Below are 21,717 nucleotides of genomic sequence, written 5' to 3'. Positions count from 1 at the left end.
AGGAAAAAACAAACTAAAAAAAAAACAGTTATACATACACATAGGGTAAGGGTGACGCGGGCATGGTGGCCTGGGATCTGCTCAGGCCTGGTTCACGCTACACGTCAGGTTTTTTTTTTTTTTTTTTAATGCATCACACATTAGTTGACTTACGTATGCATATCATGAATTTAACAATAACTGTAGGAAAGGGAGGAAAAAGATAAACAAAAACACCACACACAAATAGGGTAAGCAAGACCTGTGTGTGGCGGCCCGGGTGTGGGACTTTGGATCCTTTGCCCCGCAGCACCTCTCCTTAATAGTCATCGTAGGGTGACATGGGCATGGGTTTAACTAGGCCGTGCTCACGGAGGGCCCAGAGGCAGCTCTATAATATCTTACCTGTTATTAGCTTTATTATTATTTATCATTATTACTTTTGTTGTTGGGGTTGTTTTTATTAATACTACTAACAAAAATTAAAAATGCTATTATTATTATTATTATTATTATTATGATTATTATTAATATTGATCCTCAAACCTCCCCTCGTTCCTGATTAAATGAGTTTATTTTAAATGTTATTATTGCTACTAATTATTATTTATTATTTTATTTTATTTTATTTTATTTTATTTTATTTTATTTTATTTATTTATTTATTTATTTATTTATTTTACTGCCATTTGTCATCTTCCTCACCCTCCAACTACCCACTCATTTACATTGAATTGAGTTTATTATCATTATGGCTTCTACTAGGGCTGCACGATAAATTGCATGTGATTGTGAGGCGCGCTTAGTCAATGAAGCCGGTTCTTTGATTAGTAGTAAAGCTCCATCACGTGCGTTCAGCTGGAGCGGCAATTAATACACAGAGCCGTAAATCACTGACAAGCTACGCAAAATCGCGCTCATAATCGAATGCGATTCATCTGGGATTATGAGTGCGATTTTTGCGTAGCTTGTCAGTGATTTACGACTCTGTGTATTAATTGCCGCTGAACGCACGTGATGGAGCTTTACTACTAATCAAAGTACCGGCTTTACTGACTAAGCGCGCCTCAAAATCGCATGCGATTTATCGTGCAGCCCTAGCTTCTACTATTTCTATTATGATTACTATCCATACCCTCCATTCTCCAATTTTTGTCACTATTAATACTATTGTTATCACCATTATTATTATTATTATTGTCATCATCATTATTATTGTTTTCTATTATTGTTATGTATGTTGTAGCTTTCTACATTGTCCTTTGTTTATATACTTCCAACCTCGACACCCAATTACACCACTTAAACACACATACACACACCCACGCAAATCATGTTGGCTGTTATGTATGCTTTGTTGACCTTTTGTATTTGATTTATCACCTGTAAATAGTATATTTGTTGGCAATAAAAAATAAATAAAAAAATCAACAGCCGCATCAGCGCATAGCGCACGTGAACTGATCAGGGGTGTCGTTATGGCTAATCATTCGGGGCTCGAGCCCCGAGCACGTGACACTCACAGTAATTTCAGCATCTGTCATAAAAAAATGCATGAACAACATCTCCAGAACTGCTCTGAGAGTTCTTTGTGAGCAGTTCACTGTTTCATTTGAGTAAACCAGGGTTGTATACTCACAGAAATGTAAAGGTATTCACGGAAACCCGTCAAAATAAAAGTTCGGTTTAGCTTGTATAGACATTGTGGCAGAAATACATTAATATCATTCAGTAGAATGTATGTACCTACAATACTACTACTACTGTTGAAAAATTAATAAAGCTTTCTTACACAATATTTCTTCCATCTTTTACATTTTATTAGTACATCCCCTTTATCTAAATAAATACATTTATAAAAATAAAATTTTATTTTCATGAATTAAAAGATAAATTTATATTTTATGCTTTTATTTCATAACCAGAAAAAAATTTAAATACACAACACAGAATTTCATAAGGCTGTTGTAGAAATGAATAAAAGTTGTTTTATGCATTTAAATAAATAGACATGCTAAAACAAATTTGGTAACAATAAATTATAAGGTGAGAAAAAATAAAACATTTCATAGGGCCCTAAACATAACTTAACTTTTGATAAGCTGACATTAAATTGTATAAGTTTCATTGTTTTAATTAATTAGACATGATTAATAAAATTTAATTTACCCATTAAAAAGGAGTCCAGAAAAATGAAAACAGAAAAAACAGAATTTAGAAAAAACAATAAAATGGAATTTGGAAAAAAAAAAAAAAATGGGGCCCTATTTTTGCATGCAAATATATCTTTTTAAATGTATTATTTTATTTAGATTTGTGTAAAGTTATAATTCTGTGATAATACTTTGATATGTTTGCTATTTGCAGTCATTACTATTTACTATTTTTTTCATAGTGTAACAATAATGTTGTTTTGTGCCACTGCTTTGGCAAAGTATCTGTCAAATGAACTAAAATCGAAAGCACAATATGACTTTGCTCACACGATGAGTTCATGATCCGATGTTTTCAGAGTATCAGAAGAGGGGTGAGTCAGATCATCAATATTTTCTTTGTTCAGTTTGCACACTGAACATGGGTTAATTTATAGCTCTTATTTTTGAACTCTCATAGTGCACTAGATAAATGAATTTAACTTTAAAATATATCAGATTTTCTCCTGGGGGGCATGCCCATGCTCGTTTGAGATACGCAGCATGGACCGTTTATCAGTTTTTAAGATGTTTATATTTAAACATCTATTTAAATGTTTATGTGTAAAAAAAAAAAAAAAAAAAAAAAAAAAAAAAACATAACTGAAGTAATTGTAACTTTATTCTAAACACTTGTGTTTTTTTTTGTTTTGTTTTGTTTTGTTTTGTTTTTTTTTGTATAGCACAACTATGTGCAGTTGTATAGTACAAATCAATTTTAACCTTCAGTATTATAACCTAGTACCAACTGACTCTCATATATTTTACAGCATTAGTTGAGAGATTTTTTTTTTTTTTTTTTTCTTGAGAAAATTTGACATGTACTATACCTGATATGTATCCAAAATAATCAGTATTGAATTAAATCTAAATGGGCTTGTGAATGAGAATCGAATCGCGAAATTTGTGTCAAAACCCAGCCCTAATTAATAGCTGTATTACATAATGGCGATATCGATGGACTTTTAAGGTAATCAGTTAAAATAGCTAGCTGTTTTTAGTATTGACATTTTATTTTATTTTTTTAATAGAAATGATCCTGAAAAGAATAATAAAAAAAAAACTTTTACATTCAATTTACATATGTGATGGACATTGGTTATAATCATCTTTAGTGTCTACTTTGAAGGCATCGTGAGTAAAACAGCTTCATATTTAACAAGGCATATGCAAAATTGTGAACTGGAAGCAACGAGGCCTGTTTACAGAATACAGAAATCTGTTGCACATAACCCCTATTCCTCAAGTCAATGTATAGTCCTGTCTCCATCTCCAGGTCAAGAGGTCCGTCACTGTTATGTCTGTCTTATTGTCCTGCACGTTTGATTTAATCAAGTCCTGTCTAGATTAAGGTAGAAGAGAAGAGAATGATGTACTTTAGGTCAGTCAATGATTTCTCTCTTTCTCACCTAAGAGCTAATGCAGTTATTCATCAGAGGTGACAGGACTGGGCCTGTGTGTGTGTGTGTGTGTGTGTGTGTGTGTGTTTAATGCACAGTCAGCAGTATAAACCCTTTCAACGCTACAGCACCTCTACAGGGAGTTCTGGGAAATGAGCAAGTAATCAAAAAAAAAAACATACTAAAATTCTCATTATGATTGAAATAATGATGACAAAAAGGAAGAAAAGGAATTCATTGAGAATGATTTTGATTTGGTTCTGAAAAGTTTGATTAGATTTTTTTTTTTTTTTTTTTTTTTTTTTTTTGATTCAGTTCATGTTCATTTGATCATATTGCAGTTCTAATGTAATGACAAACCGTTTTGAATTACTCTGTATTAAAATGGCATACTTGTACAAGGAACTTAGTAACATAGACTGCGTCAAGACTTGAGAGGTGATCTATGTTAACTGCAGACACTTCTGACTAATGGTTAATAGCTTTTAGAACTTAATAACACACAACTAATTCTTTACGGCCATTAACAAGATCAGCTCACTTCAAAATTGCTGTAGAAGACAGATTTTAGGATTATAGGAACTTTTATGAAGAACAAGAACAATGTTTTAAAGCACTTAGTGTTAATTGACTGCGAGTATCTATTAGGGATGTAACATTATCAATACTGTGATATCGCAATAGAAAAAAACGCCTCAATATTATCGTGGTCACATGACATGAAGCATTTGATATGAAACAATAGGTCTTCCGGGCAAAGTAGTTTTTAAAATATATTTAAACTTCGTATTTTAACATAAAACGTCTTTAAAGTTGTGTTTTGGGCCATTGTGTAGAATTGTGCTTAGTGCATGTTTTGGAATGCAAGAGCATTCATTCAAAATAAAAGCTCTGCTGCCCTTTCCGTTAAAATAAAAGCTTAAGAGTGCAGGATGAATTGCTGACAGCTAGCGGTTTAAATGGGTTGCAGTTGCAGTCCAAATTCAATCATCTTTCAAGTGTAGAAATCAGGGAAGAAGTATTGTAATTTCGCTACTGTAGGGTAAAGCAAAAATAATACACCTATGAAATATTCATTTTCATTTATTTTGCAGTGCAGTTGTTTTACAATATATGGTGGTGGTGGTGGTGTTGGTGGTGGTGGTGGTGGTGGTGGTGGTGGTGGTGGTGGTGTTGTTGTTGTTGTTGTTGTTATTATATTCTAATTAGTTTGGCTTCCTAAAACACCAGTGTGAATTATACTGAGACAGTATATCACAAATAAAAAGAGGGTTGTGTCCTCTTTAAAGTTCAAATCACTGACTTTTTTCTGACTTAAAGTTTTTTGAAAATAGGCTCATTTTCCAACTCCCCTAGAGTTAAACAATTGAGTTTTACCGTTTTCAAATCCATTCAGCTGATCTCCGGGTCTGGCGGTAGCACTTTTAGCATAGCTTAGCATAGATCATTGAATTCGTTTAGACTGTTAGCGTCTTGCTCAAAAATGACCAAAGAGTTCTGATATTTTTCCTATTTAAAACTTGATTCTTCTGTATTCACATTGTGTACAAAGATAGATGAAAAATAAAAAGTTGTAATTTTCTAGGTCGATATGGCTAGGAGCTATACTCTCATTTCGGCTTAATAATCAATGAACAATCAAGGCAAAGTTGACAGCTGCGTAATAGCATTGTGCCTGCAGACCCGGAGATCGGCTGAATGGATTCGAAAATGGTAAAACTCAACTGTTTAACTCTAGGGGAGTTGGACAATGAGCCTATTTTCAAAAAAAAAGTGGAGTGTTCCTTTAAGTTTCCTTAGTTAAGAACATGGGTTGGAACTCTTCATTTTGAACTCTCAATGTGCATTAGATAGAATAATGTAATTTTAAAATGCACAAAATTGTCAATTTTTTCCAATTCTTCATTTGTCTTTTTTTTTTTTTTTTTTTTAATGTCACAAATATTGTACCATGGACTTCACATCGTGCAATACTGTCAGTGATTCTAATAAGTTAAAACTGCATTTTTATTTGTACACCCTATAAAATCACATAATCCTGCTTTATCTTGAAGCCACTGTGAACTCATGGATCTGTACTGACAGTGGTATGTGAAAAGGTTTTTGGAGGGACTACAGTGAACATGGTGTTCTGTGGTTTGTCATTTGTGTGTCTCACATGCTTGCCTCATTGCCCTGAGCATCATGGCCCTGGAACGCCCTGCGATCATCCAATTACAACTTCCATGAAACATGGCTCATTCATCAAACCCGTATTAGTCCTTCATACATGCTGCTGCTAAAGTCATCATCCCTGCTTGTGTGTTTACAGCAATCAATCAATCAATCAATCACATTTATTTATACAGAGCTTTTTAACAAAACAGGTTGTGTCAAAGCAACTTTATAGTATTAAACCCCTGTGTGACCGCACAAGGGTGATTAAAATCAAGTGAGACTGGTTAAATTTTGCAGACTGTCATAGCTTGGCATTGTGAGGTTCTTAGAAGATGCTGTTGGATGCTCGGACTGACTTTTAACAGAGAAGCCCATTGACACTATGAGAAAGTTAGAAGTTAGAATAATTCCTGAATAAATTAAAAAAAAAAAACCTTTTCTAAATAGTTCTTGACATTTGGTGACATTTTGTGTCGAAACATATTTCTCTGAAAATGCCAATAAATTTCAGAAGTAATTGAAAAAAAACTAAATACATTGAATTAAACATGACATTTTTAAGAATGACTAAAATTGTATTTTCTTGTAAAATGTATTCCAATACTGAAAATGAAAAATCATTTTTACAGTGCACATTATCAATAGATATTAGAGGAGCCAGCTAAATATTTCAATAGAAAGCTAAAAACGTCTAATTCTACTTTATATACTTAGAATAATTTTCAAAAAAAAATGTTGAAATTTACTCTTTGGGAAGCTTTAATGTGGTCATTTAGAAAAGGGGCTTGTCCAAATATACCCAAAATCCTATAAAGCCTAAAGGAAAGCGCAAAACTTCATGAAGTGAACTTCACAAAGTGATTCTAAACAAGCATGCAAAGTTTTAAGGGGATCGGACCACAGCTGGCACTATAAGTCATAAATATTAAAAAACATCATATTTCTATGGTAAATTACCTGGATTTGCCAAAAATCACTGATTTAGGTGGGTACAGCCTTGCTAATAAATAATGTTTTTAAATGCCTTGAGCTATTTTTTTTTTTTTTTTTTTTTTTCATGTGAAGTACTATGTCCTTATTGTAATGCTTTTCTATTGTGAAATAATTAATTCTTATGTGAACACTCTTATAAGTAAAGCAGATAAGGTTTATTATCTAAATTACATGAGACTCCCATCTAGTCACAGATTAGTTAATGTAGTCTTTTGTAATATATTTATATTACTTTTATATAATATGTTATTCTATATAATGTACTTCAGCCCCTCTCTAGCACACAAATATGCCAGTCACCTTATGGAATGAGCCGTCATGTGTCTCCCACTCTCTCACAGTTACCAGGGGAACCCTGTCGCTTTAGCAACCGCTATCTTGGTAGGAGACGCGTTAATACGGAGCGTATTGGAGTTTCTGTTTCAACACCTGCAGCCTTGTTTAATGTCATTGCAGCCGTTCTGTTTCTCACTGCCTGTCTGTCATACTCTCTTCAAAAACAAAGCTTCCTCTGTGGCAACATCATGTTAGATAAGGTGAATGGCAGATACTGCTGTATACTTTGCAAATGAACTTTAGGGAATGAAGCTATAAAAGAAAAAATATACTCTGGGTGTCAGCAGATGGCCTGTCGTTCCATTTGCTTTCAGCATCAAATTTTGACTGAAGTGTCGAGGGAAAAGACTGTCGGTTTATTTGACAGATACTTGTTTACCATCACATATAAAAAAAGAGAGAGGGAAGTGAGAGAAAGGGGAAGATAAGAGAGAATGAAAGAAAGAGAAGGGGTGCTGTTGTACCTGTGCTGTGTGGGCAGAGCAGAGAGAATCATGGGAGATCAGCTTTCCAAGGGAGTCAGGTTTCAACAAAAATACTGACCACACAACAAACATCAGCTGTTGTTTTCATTTTGTTTTAAGATTGAAATTACACATTAGTTGCAAATGGTTCACTTTGGTTTTACTGTCGTGTGACATCGCTTCTTTAAAATGCACATTTCTGTAATTATATACAAAATAAAAGACTGAAATTGAACACCAGAACGAGTCTATGGGTAACTGATACCCTAGTCTGGATCTGACTATAGTGACACAGGAACTTCATAGAGTATAAAGGAGTGAACCCTAGCTGGTTTTCACTTTTATTTTCTTCATACTGATTTTAAATAATTGTTCAATGAAGTCTCAGTGGGATGGTTCACCCAAAAATGAACATTACCCCATGATTTACTCACCCTCAAGCCATTCTAGGTGTAATTAACTTTCTTCATTCAGATGAATACAGTTGGAGTCATAAAAATGCAAGCTTTATAATGGCAGTGAATGGGTGTTGAGGTCCAATAAAGTGCATCCACCCATCATAAAAAGTACTCCACACGGTTCCGGGGGGTTAATAAAGACCCTCTGAAAAATATCCATAGTAAAACTTTTTAATAATCGTAATCTCTAGCTTCTGCTAACTGACATGCACAAGAGAGTGGCGTTCCAGCGGATGACATAGACGAATGCGGTAATGAACGCCGAAGTGATGATCGTGGAAACTCAGAGGAGAGAGCAAAACAAAACACTGGTCACGAATTAGAGACAAAACGAGGATTTATAAAGAAATATGTTGGTGGATTTTGATATAAGCCAAGAGGAGACTTGTTTTGTCCTTTGTTATAAACAAAATTTGGTTCTCATGAGACTAGCATATTCTTACCAGACCTTACACTACACCTGCGCCAACCGTTGGAACACCACTCTCTCGTGAATACACAAATGACAGTTAGATTAGGGTTTAGGGATAGATTAGGGTTTATAAAGTTTTAAATAAGGATGTTTTTCTTACACAAACGCATCTCTTTGCTTCCAAAGGCCTTTATTAGCCCCCCGGATGATGGATGGATGCACTTTATTGCACTTCAAAATCTCAATAGTCATTCACTGCCATTATACAGCTAGAAGACCCAGGACTTTTTTATATATAACTCTGATTGTTTTCACCTGAAAGAATAAAGGCATATACACCTAGGATGGTGTAAGAATAAATGATGGGGCAATTTCCATTTTTGGGTGAACTATCCCTTTAAACCAAACCATGAACAACATTTGATTCAAATCAAAAGAGTTTGATTGCTTGATTTGGTTTCATAGAATTGTAGCAGCTCTGTCTCATCTGTTCTGATAACCTCAACTTCTTCCTGTGAAACATGGAAGCTTGACCTTTGACCTGGGCTACATGTATACTACATGTAAAATGCATGACATTCACTATGGTTATGCCTGTCATTTACAATTCGACGCTCAAAAGACTTTCGAAAATGCTGCAGACCCCATTTTATTTTGAAAACTCTGGGGTTGCGTTTTAGTGTAAACAGGCCAAAACTAAAAGTGCATCCCAAATCATGTACTATGCACTATTCTATAACATTTTGTAGTATAAATAGTGCAAGTAGTGTGTTCACACAGAAAATTCCAAAAAGAAAAAGTGCATTTTAAGTACCCGAATGATGCACTTAAATAATCGCAGAATGGAAGTGTGGAATGTAAATTTTATGTACTTAACTATTGCAGCTTTAATTACATAGCGAAGGGGGAGGGGCTATCAGACTCTGTTTATGAATGAAAAAATAACCTTATATAATTCATACACTACATGATTGAGTGCATAGTGCATCATTTGGGACGCAGTTTGAGACTTGAAATTGATGGCGTGGCTTCCACATTCTTTATGTGTATCCTTAAACAGTACATGCCCAGTGTGCATTAATGGTCATGTGACATGCATTTTCGGTTGTCTAGTGTGGACGGAGATCGTTTCTGAAATGCAGTGAAAACACCAGTGTAGACAAAGAACGTTTTCATTTTAAAACATAGTTTTAAAATGAAAACGCACTACACAGGGTCCTAGTTTTATATATGATCTGAATACTGCATTTTAGAATCTTGAATTTGCAGTTCGGAATTTCTTCATATAAAAACTTGAAGCTGCAGTTTTTTACACTGAAAATTTACAGGATATTTATGAATTTTACCCCAGAATAAAATCTGAGCACTGTTTAAAAACACGAATGTATATAATATGCCATCACAAGTACTCGACATCAATATTTGTGACTTTTTCGGTAGAATTTTTAAAGCAGATCTTTTGTTTTGTTGTAATTTTTTGGCTCTTCCAGTTTCTGTCCTTGAATACTAGGAATTTTGTCAATTTTTTCCCTTTTACCTGGGAAGTTCTTTCTGTGGTGTGGAGGTATTTATGGCCAGTGACTGCCCTGGTTCTGTCATCTCTTTCTGGCTCTCCTTTGTTGACATTTTTCTGTTTGCTCAAAGAAAGGGGGCTATTTTTATACTTGCTAACTTTGACCGCAGGATGTGCTGTTACTTTGTTCCAAAGGTTATCATCTGAGGATCTCCCTACTGGGCCTTGGCCTTTGAGGGAAATCTGTGCGTGTTGTGCTCCTTGCTCACGTGGCATATCTTGCACACACTGCTGTGCTATTGTTATGTTGTTGTATTTTAACCATACTGCACTGCATTGTGATTAAGACATCGTCAGGGAGAAATCAAGGCAGTGATGTTACAAAGATGAAGTGTGTGTATGTTTAAACCAGTTTTGACCCCAATCAGCTTCATTAAAGCTCATAACATAAAGTGAGAAATTAGACTTACTGTACTTTTTATTTTGACTTTAAAATTTCTTGTGTGTTTTTAAAGCAAGGATGTTTATTAGCATATGATGACATTCTGTACAGACGCATACTGTATTTTGTGCCTGCTTTAGTCAACGGCCCACAGTCGACAGTTCCTCTTGCTATTTTTATTTTAACACTTACTTGTTTCTGATGATGATTCATTTTTACACACACTGCCGGAATGTACCGTATGTTGGTGTTTTTGTTTATTTGCAGGGAGAGAAGAATGCAGGTTTCGACATTCTCTACCACAACATGAAGCATGGACAGATCGCCACCAAAGAGTTGGCGGAGTTCGTGCGTGAGAGGTGAGGTGTGGTGTTGTTTTGGGAGGAACCGTCATAGTGACGGGGAGGACGGGTGAGATGGTGTAACTGGTACTGTCGGGAATGTGACGTGAAATTTGTTTTCCACTGCTTTTCTACTCCTAACTTCTTGTGTTTCTAACTCGGCAATAGCAGTTGTGCTTTAAATTGAAATGAAAATCGGAATGGTCATGTTATGATTGTTATATTACATTTTTGTAATATTTTGTCTTATTTGATTGTATTCTGTCTTACATAATGTTGCATTACATTGTTACATTTTGCAGTGTTACATTATTGTTATGTTTTGTCTTATTTGATCTTATTACATTCTATCATACACTTCCAGTCAAAAGTATTTGAACAGTAAGGTTTTTAATGTTTTTTTTAATGTCTCTTCTGCTTACCAATCCTGCATTTATTTGATCCAAAGTACAGCAAAAATAGTAAAATTGTGAAATATTTTTACTATTTAAAATAACTGTTTTTTTATTTGAATATATTTTAAAATGTAATTTATTCCTGTGATTTCAAAGCTGAATTTTTAGCATCATTACCCCAGTCACACAATCCATCAGAAAACATTTTAATATTCTGATTTGCTGCTTAAAAAACATTTTATATTATAATTTTGTTGAAAACAGCTAAGTAGAATTTTTTTTTTCAGCTTTCATGAAAAGAAAGTTCAGAAAAACAGCATTTATCTGAAATAGAAATCTTTTGTAACATCATAAATGTCTTTATCATCACTTTTGATCAATTTAAAGCAACCTTGCTAAATAAAAGTAGTAATTCCTAGAATCCCCCCCCCCAAAAAAAAAAAAAAAAAAAAAAAACACAACATAGCATAGTATAATGTAATGTTATAGCTTAACTTTTGCTCAGATTTTTTTTTTACACCACACTTCTGTCTTTCAGCACGCAGCACTGAAGTGTCAAAACACACTAACCTGAGAGCAGCAGAGCAGTCAACAAAGTGTTCACTGTCCACCTGTGCTCACGTCTACAAATGCAAGGCAGCTCAGTAGTCAGAAAATGCCGTACATGTTGCAAATAAAACAGATGAAGAAAGCTTGATCTTCATTTCACCCTTCCACTGACAGCATATGTGGGACGTTTGAGCAATCCTTTCGGTCTGTAGTAGACATTTGAGATGAAGCTAATTGCAATAATTAAAATTAAATCTTCAAAACAACTCTCATTCTAAAGAGAGAACAGAGACTATTTGCAGCTCTGCCAAGCCTCCTGCCAACTTTCATAGTCTCTTCTATCCGTTATAATGGAGCTGGATGCAGGCACCCTCCGTCATGGACTGGGGGATTAAATTGTATTTTTTGTGTGTGCGTGTGTGCGTGTGTGCGTGTGTGCGTGTGTGCGTGTGTGCGTGTGTGCGTGTGTGCGTGTGTGCGTGTGTGCGTGTGTGCGTGTGTGCGTGTGTGTGTTAGAAATCTGTCCAGGAAAGCCCTGGAGGAGTGTGCTGAGAAATTGAAAGAGACAAATATGTCCCTGATAAAAGCATAGCTTGTGCAATAAATTACGTAAATCAATTTCCAAAGGCCATTTTGCATGCACTTAGGATATTGTGCCTCAGAGTGGTTCTGTTCCTTGAAGAATCTGACCTAACTTTCCATTGTTCTGTCCCAACAGAAAGCAAAATTTCACTTATATGACTCAGATATGATGTTTTCTAAGAGATAAGGCCGACAATATAGCTTGACGCACTGGGATGATAAAAAAAAAACATCCTTTTTCCAAAAAAAGACGCTAAAGTCAGAACAAAAAAGCTTGGCTAATCGGAGAAGCAGATCACATCATGGTTGATAAGAAATATGTGGTGTTTCAGCCTTGGCTGTGACCCTTTAGTAAAACTACTGTGTGTTTTCTCACTCTTTTTGAGGAGTTTTTGTCCTGAGGTTGCTTTTCCATTACAAAAACATACTGTATTCGAACCATACATAGTTTTCAGCATGGGTTTTTATTATTGTTTATAAGGCCCTATGAAATCCCCCCCAAAAATTCAGTTTCATTTTTTTCCAAGATCCATTTTTTCCATTTAAATTTTTCTTTTTTTTTTACATTTTTCTAGACTCTGTTTTAATGGTTAAATTACATTTTATTCAGCAAAAAGCAATTATTTGAAATCATGAAATTTACAATATTAAACAACAATTTATTAAAAGTTGAACAAAAATTACATTTTAAAGGCCCTATGAAATGTTTATTTTTTGTTTATTTATTACATTTCTGGATTCCATTTTAATGGTTTCATTAAACATTAATAATCAAAAGCATCTCTAATTAATTGATTTTATTAAAAATAAATAAATAAATAAACACTGTGTTGTGTATTTACATTTTTCTGCTAAATAAATTCTAGTAAATAATTTTTCTGGTAAATGTTTCTTTAAAAATAATGTTTTAATAATAATTTATTTATTAGTATTAGTATCATTACATTAATTCATATTTCTGTCATGGTTTCTTCAAGTTAAACCAAACTTTTATTTTGAAAACGCAATGAACTGACTCTCAGAGCAATTCTTTATGCTCAGATGTGCACCATTATAAATAAAAGCACTTTGCAACTTTGCATTGAAGAACTGTTTGTGACCTTTAAGGGAATTAACCATTTTAATCCAAAAGTATATTTGCTTTTGTGTTTGTAAGCAAAACTATTACTTGCTGACACTCTGTTTGTGTTTGCATTTAAGGGCGGCCATCGAGGAGACTTACTCGAAATCCATGAGCAAACTGGCCAAGATGGCTAGCAATGGAAGCCCTCTCGGGTGAGTGGCGTGATTCCTGTTATGAGATTAAAGTTTTGAAATTTTACAGGTGTGATTGACCAGAGTAGTTACTATGTGTTGAAAAATCACTATTACTTGTCTGATTTGGTCATCTGGAGGGGAACAAAACATTAAAACATTAAAACAAAATATTGGCCTGCTGCTGCCTAACAGATACTTATTAGCAGAAGGATTATATGTGTGTATTGTTGTGTGCACGAGTACGTGCGGTTGTGTGTAATTGGACGAAAAGTTGTTGCTATGGTTAGCTCTTTCCTCTGCTCTCTTCACCTCACTTCCTCTCTGCGCAAGCATGTACTAGTTGTCACAAAACAAACACACGGTGCTTTAACACTTTAAAAACATACTTTGCAGTGGCATAGTGGCATAGAGCCAAATTTGATAAAGAATTAAGAGCGCAAATACAAAGCTAATAGAAATTTAACTTCATATGAACTTTGTCTTTGGCTGTCAGGAGATATAGACTTACAGTACAAAGACTAGGAAGCCTGTTGTTTTTCTAATACTGCTGTGCTGTAAGAAATCCGAACGGCTTACGCACTTCCATACATCAGCATCTAACCACCTGCTTTCCTCCCCAGCACGTTCGCTCCCATGTGGGACGTGTTTCGCGTGTCCTCGGACAAACTGGCCCTCTGCCACCTGGAGCTCATGAAGAAGATGAACGACCTCATTCGTGACATCAACAAGTACGGCGAGGAGCAGGTCAAAATTCACCGCAAGGTAAATAAAGGGCTTTTAGCCTGAAAGAATTTCTGCGTATGTCTGTGGTAACTGGCTTTTGTACCCATAATTGAACACTGGCCATAAAAGTGTCCACCAACAATCCCCAACAGTATTTTAGAACGAGCGCATTGGGTTCTAAGTTTGTTCTTAACGTCTGTTGTGTATTTAAATCTGTTGTGTCCTGTGTAGACAAAAGAGGAAGTGATCGGGACTCTGGAGTCAGTGCAGTCTCTTCAGGTGCAGAACGGCCAGCTGCAGAAGGCCAGAGAAGGCTATCACAGCAAGTGTGTAGAGCTGGAAAGACTGCGCAAAGAAGGAGTGCCTCAGAAAGAGCTGGAAAAGGTGTTTGTGTTTGAGAGAGAAGACAATAAAGTCTAAAAAATTTCAATTTTGTTATCATTTGCACACCCTCATGTAGGAGTGGGCGATATGACACAAATGTTCTATCACGATATGAGTAATTTCACTGTAACGGTATATATCTATATATATACACACTACCTGTCAAAAGTTTTTGAAAGGTCATTTTTAATGTTTTTTTTTTTTTTTTTAAGTGTCTTTAATGAAAAGAAAGTTCAGAAAAACAGCATTTATCTGAAATAGAAATCTTTTGTAACATCATAAATGTCTTTATCATCACTTTTGATCAATTTAAAGCATCCTTGCTAAATAAAAGTATTAATTACACCCTCATGTATGAGTGGGTGATATGACTCTTCTATCACGATATGAGTAATTTCACTGTAACGGTATATATCTATATATATACACTACCTGTCAAAAGTTTTTGAAAAGTCATTTTTAATGTTGTTTTTTTTTTTTTTTTTTTTTTTTTTTTTTTTCAATAAGAATTCTCTTCTGCTCACCAAGCCTGAATTTATTTGATCCAAAATAAAGCAACAGCAGTAATACTGTGAAATATTTTTACTATTTGAAATAACTGCTTTCTATTTGAATATTTTTAACATTTTTAAATTTATTCCTGTGATAATTTCTAAATTTTCAGCATCATTACTCCAGTCTTCAGTGTCACATGATCCTTCAGAAATCATTCTAATATGCTGATTTGCCGTTCAAGAAACATTTATTATTACTACCAATATTTAGAACAGTTTTTTTAGGATTCTTTAATGAATAGAAAGACCCAAAGATCTGCGTTTATCTGAAATAAAAAGCTTTTGTAACATCATAAACCAAATCTTAGAGTCAGTATAATTTTTTTTTTAGTATAAATTAATACTTTAGTACTAATTAGTACTGAAGAAGGATTCTTTAAATTGATTAAAAGTTAGGATAAAGACATTTATAATGTTACAAAAGATTTCTGTTTCAGATAAATGCTGTTCTTCTGAACTTTCTATTCATCAAAGAAACCTGAAAAATCTACTTAGCTGTTTTCGAAATAATAATAATAATAATAATAATAATAATGATAATAATAATAAATGTTTTTTGAGCAGCAAATCAGAATATTAGAATGATTTCTGAACGATCATGTGACTGGAGTGATGATGCTAAAAATTCAGCTTTAAATTTACAGAAAAAATGACATTTTAAAATATATTAAAATAGGAAACAGTTATTTTAAACAGTAAAAATATTTTAAAATGTTACTGTTTTTTCTGTACTTTAGATCAAATAAATGCTGGCTTGGTGAGCAGAAGAGACTGCTTTAAAACCTTACAAGTCTTACTGTTCAAAAACTTTTGATTGGTAGTATAGTTATTTTTAGTTTTAAAAAGGTCTAAATTTTGTGATACCATATACATTTAATAATTCTTGTCACCAGTGTTAATATCACAAAAAACTAATACTAGAAAAATAACTCAAGCTCACTGATGACAAGTAAACAGTGATTAAATGAGAATAAGAAGCTAATTACAAGCAATAGGACAAAAAACTACAGCAGAGCAAATAAATAAGAACATACATTGTATAAATTAATCAAATGTATACACTGTGCAAATTAAATTTATTTTTCTTCTTATTAAAGTTGAAGTTTTTCTCTCTTTTGTTGTTTAATTAATTTGAATGACAGACAGCAGGAATATTGGACTGCTGTCACTTTAAGAACTGTCTGGATCCAGTTGTTATTCATGTGATTTCTATTCGATTCTCTTCGATTGCTTTTACTTAAGACCTAAATTACTGTGTTTTCAAGGATACGTGCAAAAATAAGACTGATTCAATTCCCATGTCAACTAATTCATTAAAACGTATTTAAAAAAAAACACTTTATTAACAAAGCAGACGTCACTACTTTTCTCTTAAATGCACCATAGACACAAGCCAATGTTTTTTTCAGAATAATGACGCTCGAAAGCATGGAAAAAGGCAGAATTCTTCAGAAAGTATTCTTTTATGTTCCACTGAGGAAAGAAAGTCATACTAGTTTGGAATGACATAAGGGCAGCATTTTCATTTTTGGTTGAACTAATCCTTTAAGCTGGTGGCCTTCATCCTGTTTTTGTGATCTTAAAAAAATAAAGGCTTAACATCTAACTTTCCTATACACTATATATATATTGATCTGTCTATTTCTCTTTTTCACAGGCTGAGCTGAAATCCAAGAAGGCAGCTGAGTCTTTTGCAGGGTCTATTGAGAAGTTTAACCGTGCTGGAAGAGACTTTGAACAGAAAATGAGTGAATCAGCACAGGTCGGTGATTTGTCAGGTTTTTTTTCCATAAAGTTGCATGTGTGAAACATTTTTAAAGCAGGGGTTAGCTGGCTAGTTCTCATAGTGTAGACCTTCAGAGCAAATTTCACCGTATTTCAGTGAGCTCAATAAAGTAATGTAAAGTTACCATGGCTACGAGGATTATTACAGCAGTCTGTTTGACAAAATGATTACATGCCTACGGTCTATTTCTGCCGGGTGTCGACCTGCAAGTATGAATAATTTGAGAGCAAAGAATGGTTGAATCAGTGAAATACAAGAGTCCTGACATCACTCTGAGACCAACGGAGTCGTGATATCCCTCAATTAGAGCATTAGCCGTAATCTTTAAATTATAGAGTCTGACCACTATTAAATGCTAGGGCCGGTTTCAAGCAAAGGTTCAAATATAAGGTCCTGATTTTCTGAGATCCCAAATAAAAGTTGCAAATATGCTTGTTCAGCTTAAGAAAATGCTTTTTAGCTCCATCTGTTGAATTGTCATCAGTGTCAGGCAGAAAAATATCCGTATTTTGCACATGAATTTTTCCCAAATGTGTTCAGTGGAGTAGCCCTAATTTTTCAATTTTCCATTGTTCCTAATTCCAATAAGGATTATCTAAACAGTCCTAAAAAAATTACAAAAAGACGCGAAAACTATAACGCAAAGTAGAGGTCAACTGATATATGTTTTCCAGTTATTACAGATCAAGTAGAACGATAGCGGATATTTTGAACCTATATATATATATAATATCTCTGGTGTAAAAATGAAAATTAATGTCAAAAATGAGAATAACAAGGGCTCTGAAATCTTTCTTTAAATACTTTTATTTTATCGCCAAATCGGTTTTGAAAATGACCAATACCAATATCCATAAAAATGCTTAATATCAGCGGTGATAATCGGTCAACCCCTAACTCATAGAAGGTCTACTGCTGAAACGACCTTCAGAAGTTTTTTTTTTTTTTTTTTTTTTTTGCTTAATTTTGCTTATAAATGTTTTTATAAATATCTGATGGTAATGACTAAAAGTATGCAGTGAAGTTTTATAATTATTTTATAAAATAGATGTATGTTTTACAACTTAACTGTCTTTATAGTGCTGTCAAATGATTAATCACATCCAAATAAAGGTTTTTTGTTTACATAATTTATGTGTGTGCTATGTATAAATATACACACATGCATGTATATATTTCAGAAAAATGTTATGTTTATATATTAAAAATATTTATATATAATATCACTTATATGAATATAAATGTATACATGTAAATTTTCTAAATATTTACTGTATGTGTGTTTATTTATATATACATAATAAATATACACAGTATACACTCATATTATGTGAACAAAAACCTTTATTTTGGATGTGATTTAATCGAGATTAATCATTTGACAGCACTTTTTATTAACCAATTTTAAGCAATTTTAAGCTATAAAATATTGTAAATATTCACAATATTCAAACAATGAACACTACTGTTCAAAAATTTTGAGAAAATTATACTTTTGTTAAGCAAAAATGCATAAAATTGAGGAAAAAATAAAGATTTTTAAATGCCTTGTAAATAAAGGGAATATCTAAATAAAGGTATTTTTATTGTTTTACTGTGTTTTTGATTAAATAAATCCAGCTTGATGAGCATAAGAGAAAAACATTAAAGTCTTACCAACATCAACAACTTTTAAACAGTACTGTAAGTCAGTGGAGGTCAGTAGCTTTTCTTTACATTTGTCCTTCTACATCTGCAGAAATTTCAGGACATTGAGGAGGCTCATTTACGTCAGATGAAACTACTGATCAAAGCGTATTCGCACTCAATTGAAGACACACACGTACAGGTCGGGCAGGTACGGTTCACTCTGGAGATTTTACCTACTCCGATATTCTGTTTGCATCCTGTAATTGTGCTGAAAACTGTTCAGACGAATTACCCTTGTGGCTTAGGGTTGTTCTGGTCAGTGTGATCTCGATTAGCTGTGCTTGATAAAAATCTTTGTTCTGTCTCCTTTAGGTCCATGAGGAATTCAAGCAGAACGTGGAGAACATTGGCATTGAGAACCTGATTCAGAAGTTTACAGAGCAGAAGGGAACAGGGAAGGAGAGACCTGGTGAGTCACAGAAAGATAAAAACTTTTTGATTTCCCAAGAAATTGCATTTCTGTTCTATTGGATAGCAATGCATTGAAAAAAAAATCAATCTTCTGCAAAATACAAGTTTTTATGGTTTGTCATACAGTGAATTTGAACATTTTCCAAACCTTGCTTAAACTACTGTGTTTATGTGTGTGAATAAGGTCCAGTAGGGTTTGAGGAGTATCTGTCCCCACTAGTATCTGAGAACAATAAAAAGAGTCGAGCTAAGGCCTTCAGGATCCCTGGATTGGGAAAGAAAGACAAGGAACCAGATTCAACGTGAGTCATGCATTCATATGAAACGAGACATTTTTTAATATTCTAGATCAGTGCTGTAATAGATTTTGAGAGCAATTATAATTAGTGTTTCATTGATCAATTCTTGTTATATACTGTATGGCTTTTCATACCTCTGTTTTTGTCCCTTAGGGATTCAGCTATGGCAGATGCACTTGTGAGTTCTCAACACACACACACACACACACACACACTCTGCTGTATTGATTTTACACAGAAAACCGGTTGATAGTGTTTGCAGTTACTGGCCTTGTATCATCAGCTGTTCTTGATCAAACTTCTGTGGCTCTGTTTAGACTGTCTAAAAGTCTCATCTCAAACAAGTTGTTAGTTTACTAGCACACATAGACCACAGATGCTATATTAGTGAGAACATCTCAAAGACAGATGTATTTATGTTTCATTTATTAAAATATAATTTATTCCAGAATCATTAATTGCATGTTTTCATATGAACAGTTTCATTTCATTTTAAGATGGATATCACTGAAAGTAATTCAGTCAAATGTTAATTAAATGAATTAAATGCTCTGGTTCAGTGATTCATTCAGAATGATTCATTAGTGTCGCCCCAGAATGAAAATTTCCTGATAATTTTCTCACCCCCCTGTCATCCAAGATGTTCATGTCTTTCTTTCTTCAGTCAAAAAGAAATAAAGGTTTTTGAGGAAAACATTTCAGGATTTTTCTCCATTATAGTGGACGTCAATGGGGGTCAGCAGGTTGAAGTTTCAGTGCTGCTTCAAAGGGTTTCTACACGAATAATGGAATAAGGGTCTTATCTAGCGAAACAATTGGTCATTTTCTAAAAAATATAAATTGATGTAGTTTTTAACCACAAATACTCATCTTGCACTAGCTCTGCATCTACAACACATTACGTAATCACATTGGAAAGGTCACGCGTGATATAGGCAGAAGTACCAACCCAGTGTTTAAAAAGTAAATGTGCGAAGAAAGTCAAACGCCCTTTACAGCAATGTCAGACGGTTTTGAAGTTGGAGATTTTTCGCCCTTTTATAACCACCACAGAGCTGGTGCAAGACAACAATTGTGGTTAAAAAGTATATAAATTTAAATTTTTTATTATTTTTATTTTTATTTTTACAAAATGACTGATCGTATCGCTAAATAAAGACACTTATTACTTGGCTGGGATTGTGTAGAGCCCTGCATTACTGCATTTAAATTGCAATTTGGACCAGTTGGCCACCATTGAAGTCTACTATATGGAGAATATTCCTGTAATGTTTTCCTCAAAAACCTTCAATTCTTTTTTGACTGAAGAAGGAAAGACATGAACATCTTGGATGACATGGGTTTGAGTAAAGGTGTGAACTAATCCTTTAGGCCATGTTCACACTTGACATCCCTGTTTCGAGTCCCGGCTCGCGGACCCTTCCCAATCCCGTCCCCCCTCTCTCTCTCCCACCTCGCTTTCTGTTTAAATACTGTCCTCTCAAATAAAGACAAAAATGGCAAAAAATAAAAAACAAAAGCCAACGCAAGAGCCAACGCATTTCTCGACATTCATACTGTTGCAGCTGTTGTTATAACAACAAAAGACACCCTTGGCTACAACGCTGCCAGATTGTTTTTTTTTTTTTTTTTTTTTTTTTTTTTGCTAAATAAGCGCCCTTATCAACTTTTTCCTGTCAAAAAGATGCCAAGTGTGCACATAGCCTTATAAGAAACATTTGTTAGTGAATTGAACTGCACTGATTTGAATGCTGTACTGTATATATTCGACTCACTCAAAAGAACCAGTTCCAGAACCAATAACATCATAATTGATTTTGGAAAGGTTTTTGTAAACTTCAGCTAGCTGCTGAGGACAAATTTGTCCTTAAAAATAGCTAAGTAAACCCTCCTTCACAAATAAACAGACACAGAATGCACACTGTTTTTCCGCACAGATTTCAGTGTGTATATGCTATGCAAGAGAGAGTGACGTGTTTGGCAAGGTCTGGTTACCTCATTAAGCTATATTTAACCTTGGCAATACTCAGGGTGTTTAATGAATGTCTGATAGGCCACTGACTGTCAAAATCCTTTATAAACACACACGTGTGACGGGCTGTTATGTAAGACGTCAGACCGCTACTAACTCTTTTAAAACGTCTGCACTGTTCTCATACGAGCCATGGCAACAGCATTAGCATGTTTATGAGTGAAAGACAGACCACATTTACGTTACAGACCTCCTACGAGTCATCACTCTGTCAGCTGATGTCCTGTGCCTTTAAATGTTGTTTCTTATTGTGAGCTTGTGCTGTCTGTTTGTGCTTGTGTGTAGAACTCACCCCTCGAAGTGGACGACGAGGGCTTTGTGATACGTGCAGATGTCAACCAGAATGATATCCTTCAGAATATACTGGAG

At 34.3% G+C, this 21,717-nt stretch overlaps 1 protein-coding gene across 2 annotated transcripts in view; it reads left to right on the top strand.

Annotated features, from left to right (window-relative positions):
- fcho1 (FCH and mu domain containing endocytic adaptor 1) overlaps window positions 1-21,717 on the top strand; it is a 62,967-nt gene that overhangs the window by 20,047 nt on the left and 21,203 nt on the right. For both annotated transcript variants that reach the window (XM_051117219.1, XM_051117218.1), the window contains exons 3-12: window positions 10,614-10,705; window positions 13,414-13,488; window positions 14,091-14,232; window positions 14,425-14,577; window positions 16,789-16,893; window positions 18,656-18,754; window positions 18,919-19,015; window positions 19,202-19,319; window positions 19,470-19,494; window positions 21,634-21,694. In XM_051117219.1, coding sequence (XP_050973176.1) covers window positions 10,614-10,705; window positions 13,414-13,488; window positions 14,091-14,232; window positions 14,425-14,577; window positions 16,789-16,893; window positions 18,656-18,754; window positions 18,919-19,015; window positions 19,202-19,319; window positions 19,470-19,494; window positions 21,634-21,694 — 967 coding nt within the window. The remainder of the gene's footprint in view (window positions 1-10,613; window positions 10,706-13,413; window positions 13,489-14,090; window positions 14,233-14,424; window positions 14,578-16,788; window positions 16,894-18,655; window positions 18,755-18,918; window positions 19,016-19,201; window positions 19,320-19,469; window positions 19,495-21,633; window positions 21,695-21,717) is intronic.

The sequence above is a fragment of the Labeo rohita genome, chromosome 8 (assembly GCF_022985175.1).
Source record: "Labeo rohita strain BAU-BD-2019 chromosome 8, IGBB_LRoh.1.0, whole genome shotgun sequence".
Classification (NCBI taxonomy): domain Eukaryota; kingdom Metazoa; phylum Chordata; class Actinopteri; order Cypriniformes; family Cyprinidae; genus Labeo; species Labeo rohita.
Note: the sequence above shows the minus strand (reverse complement) of the source record. Positions and strands in the feature narration are given on the sequence as shown.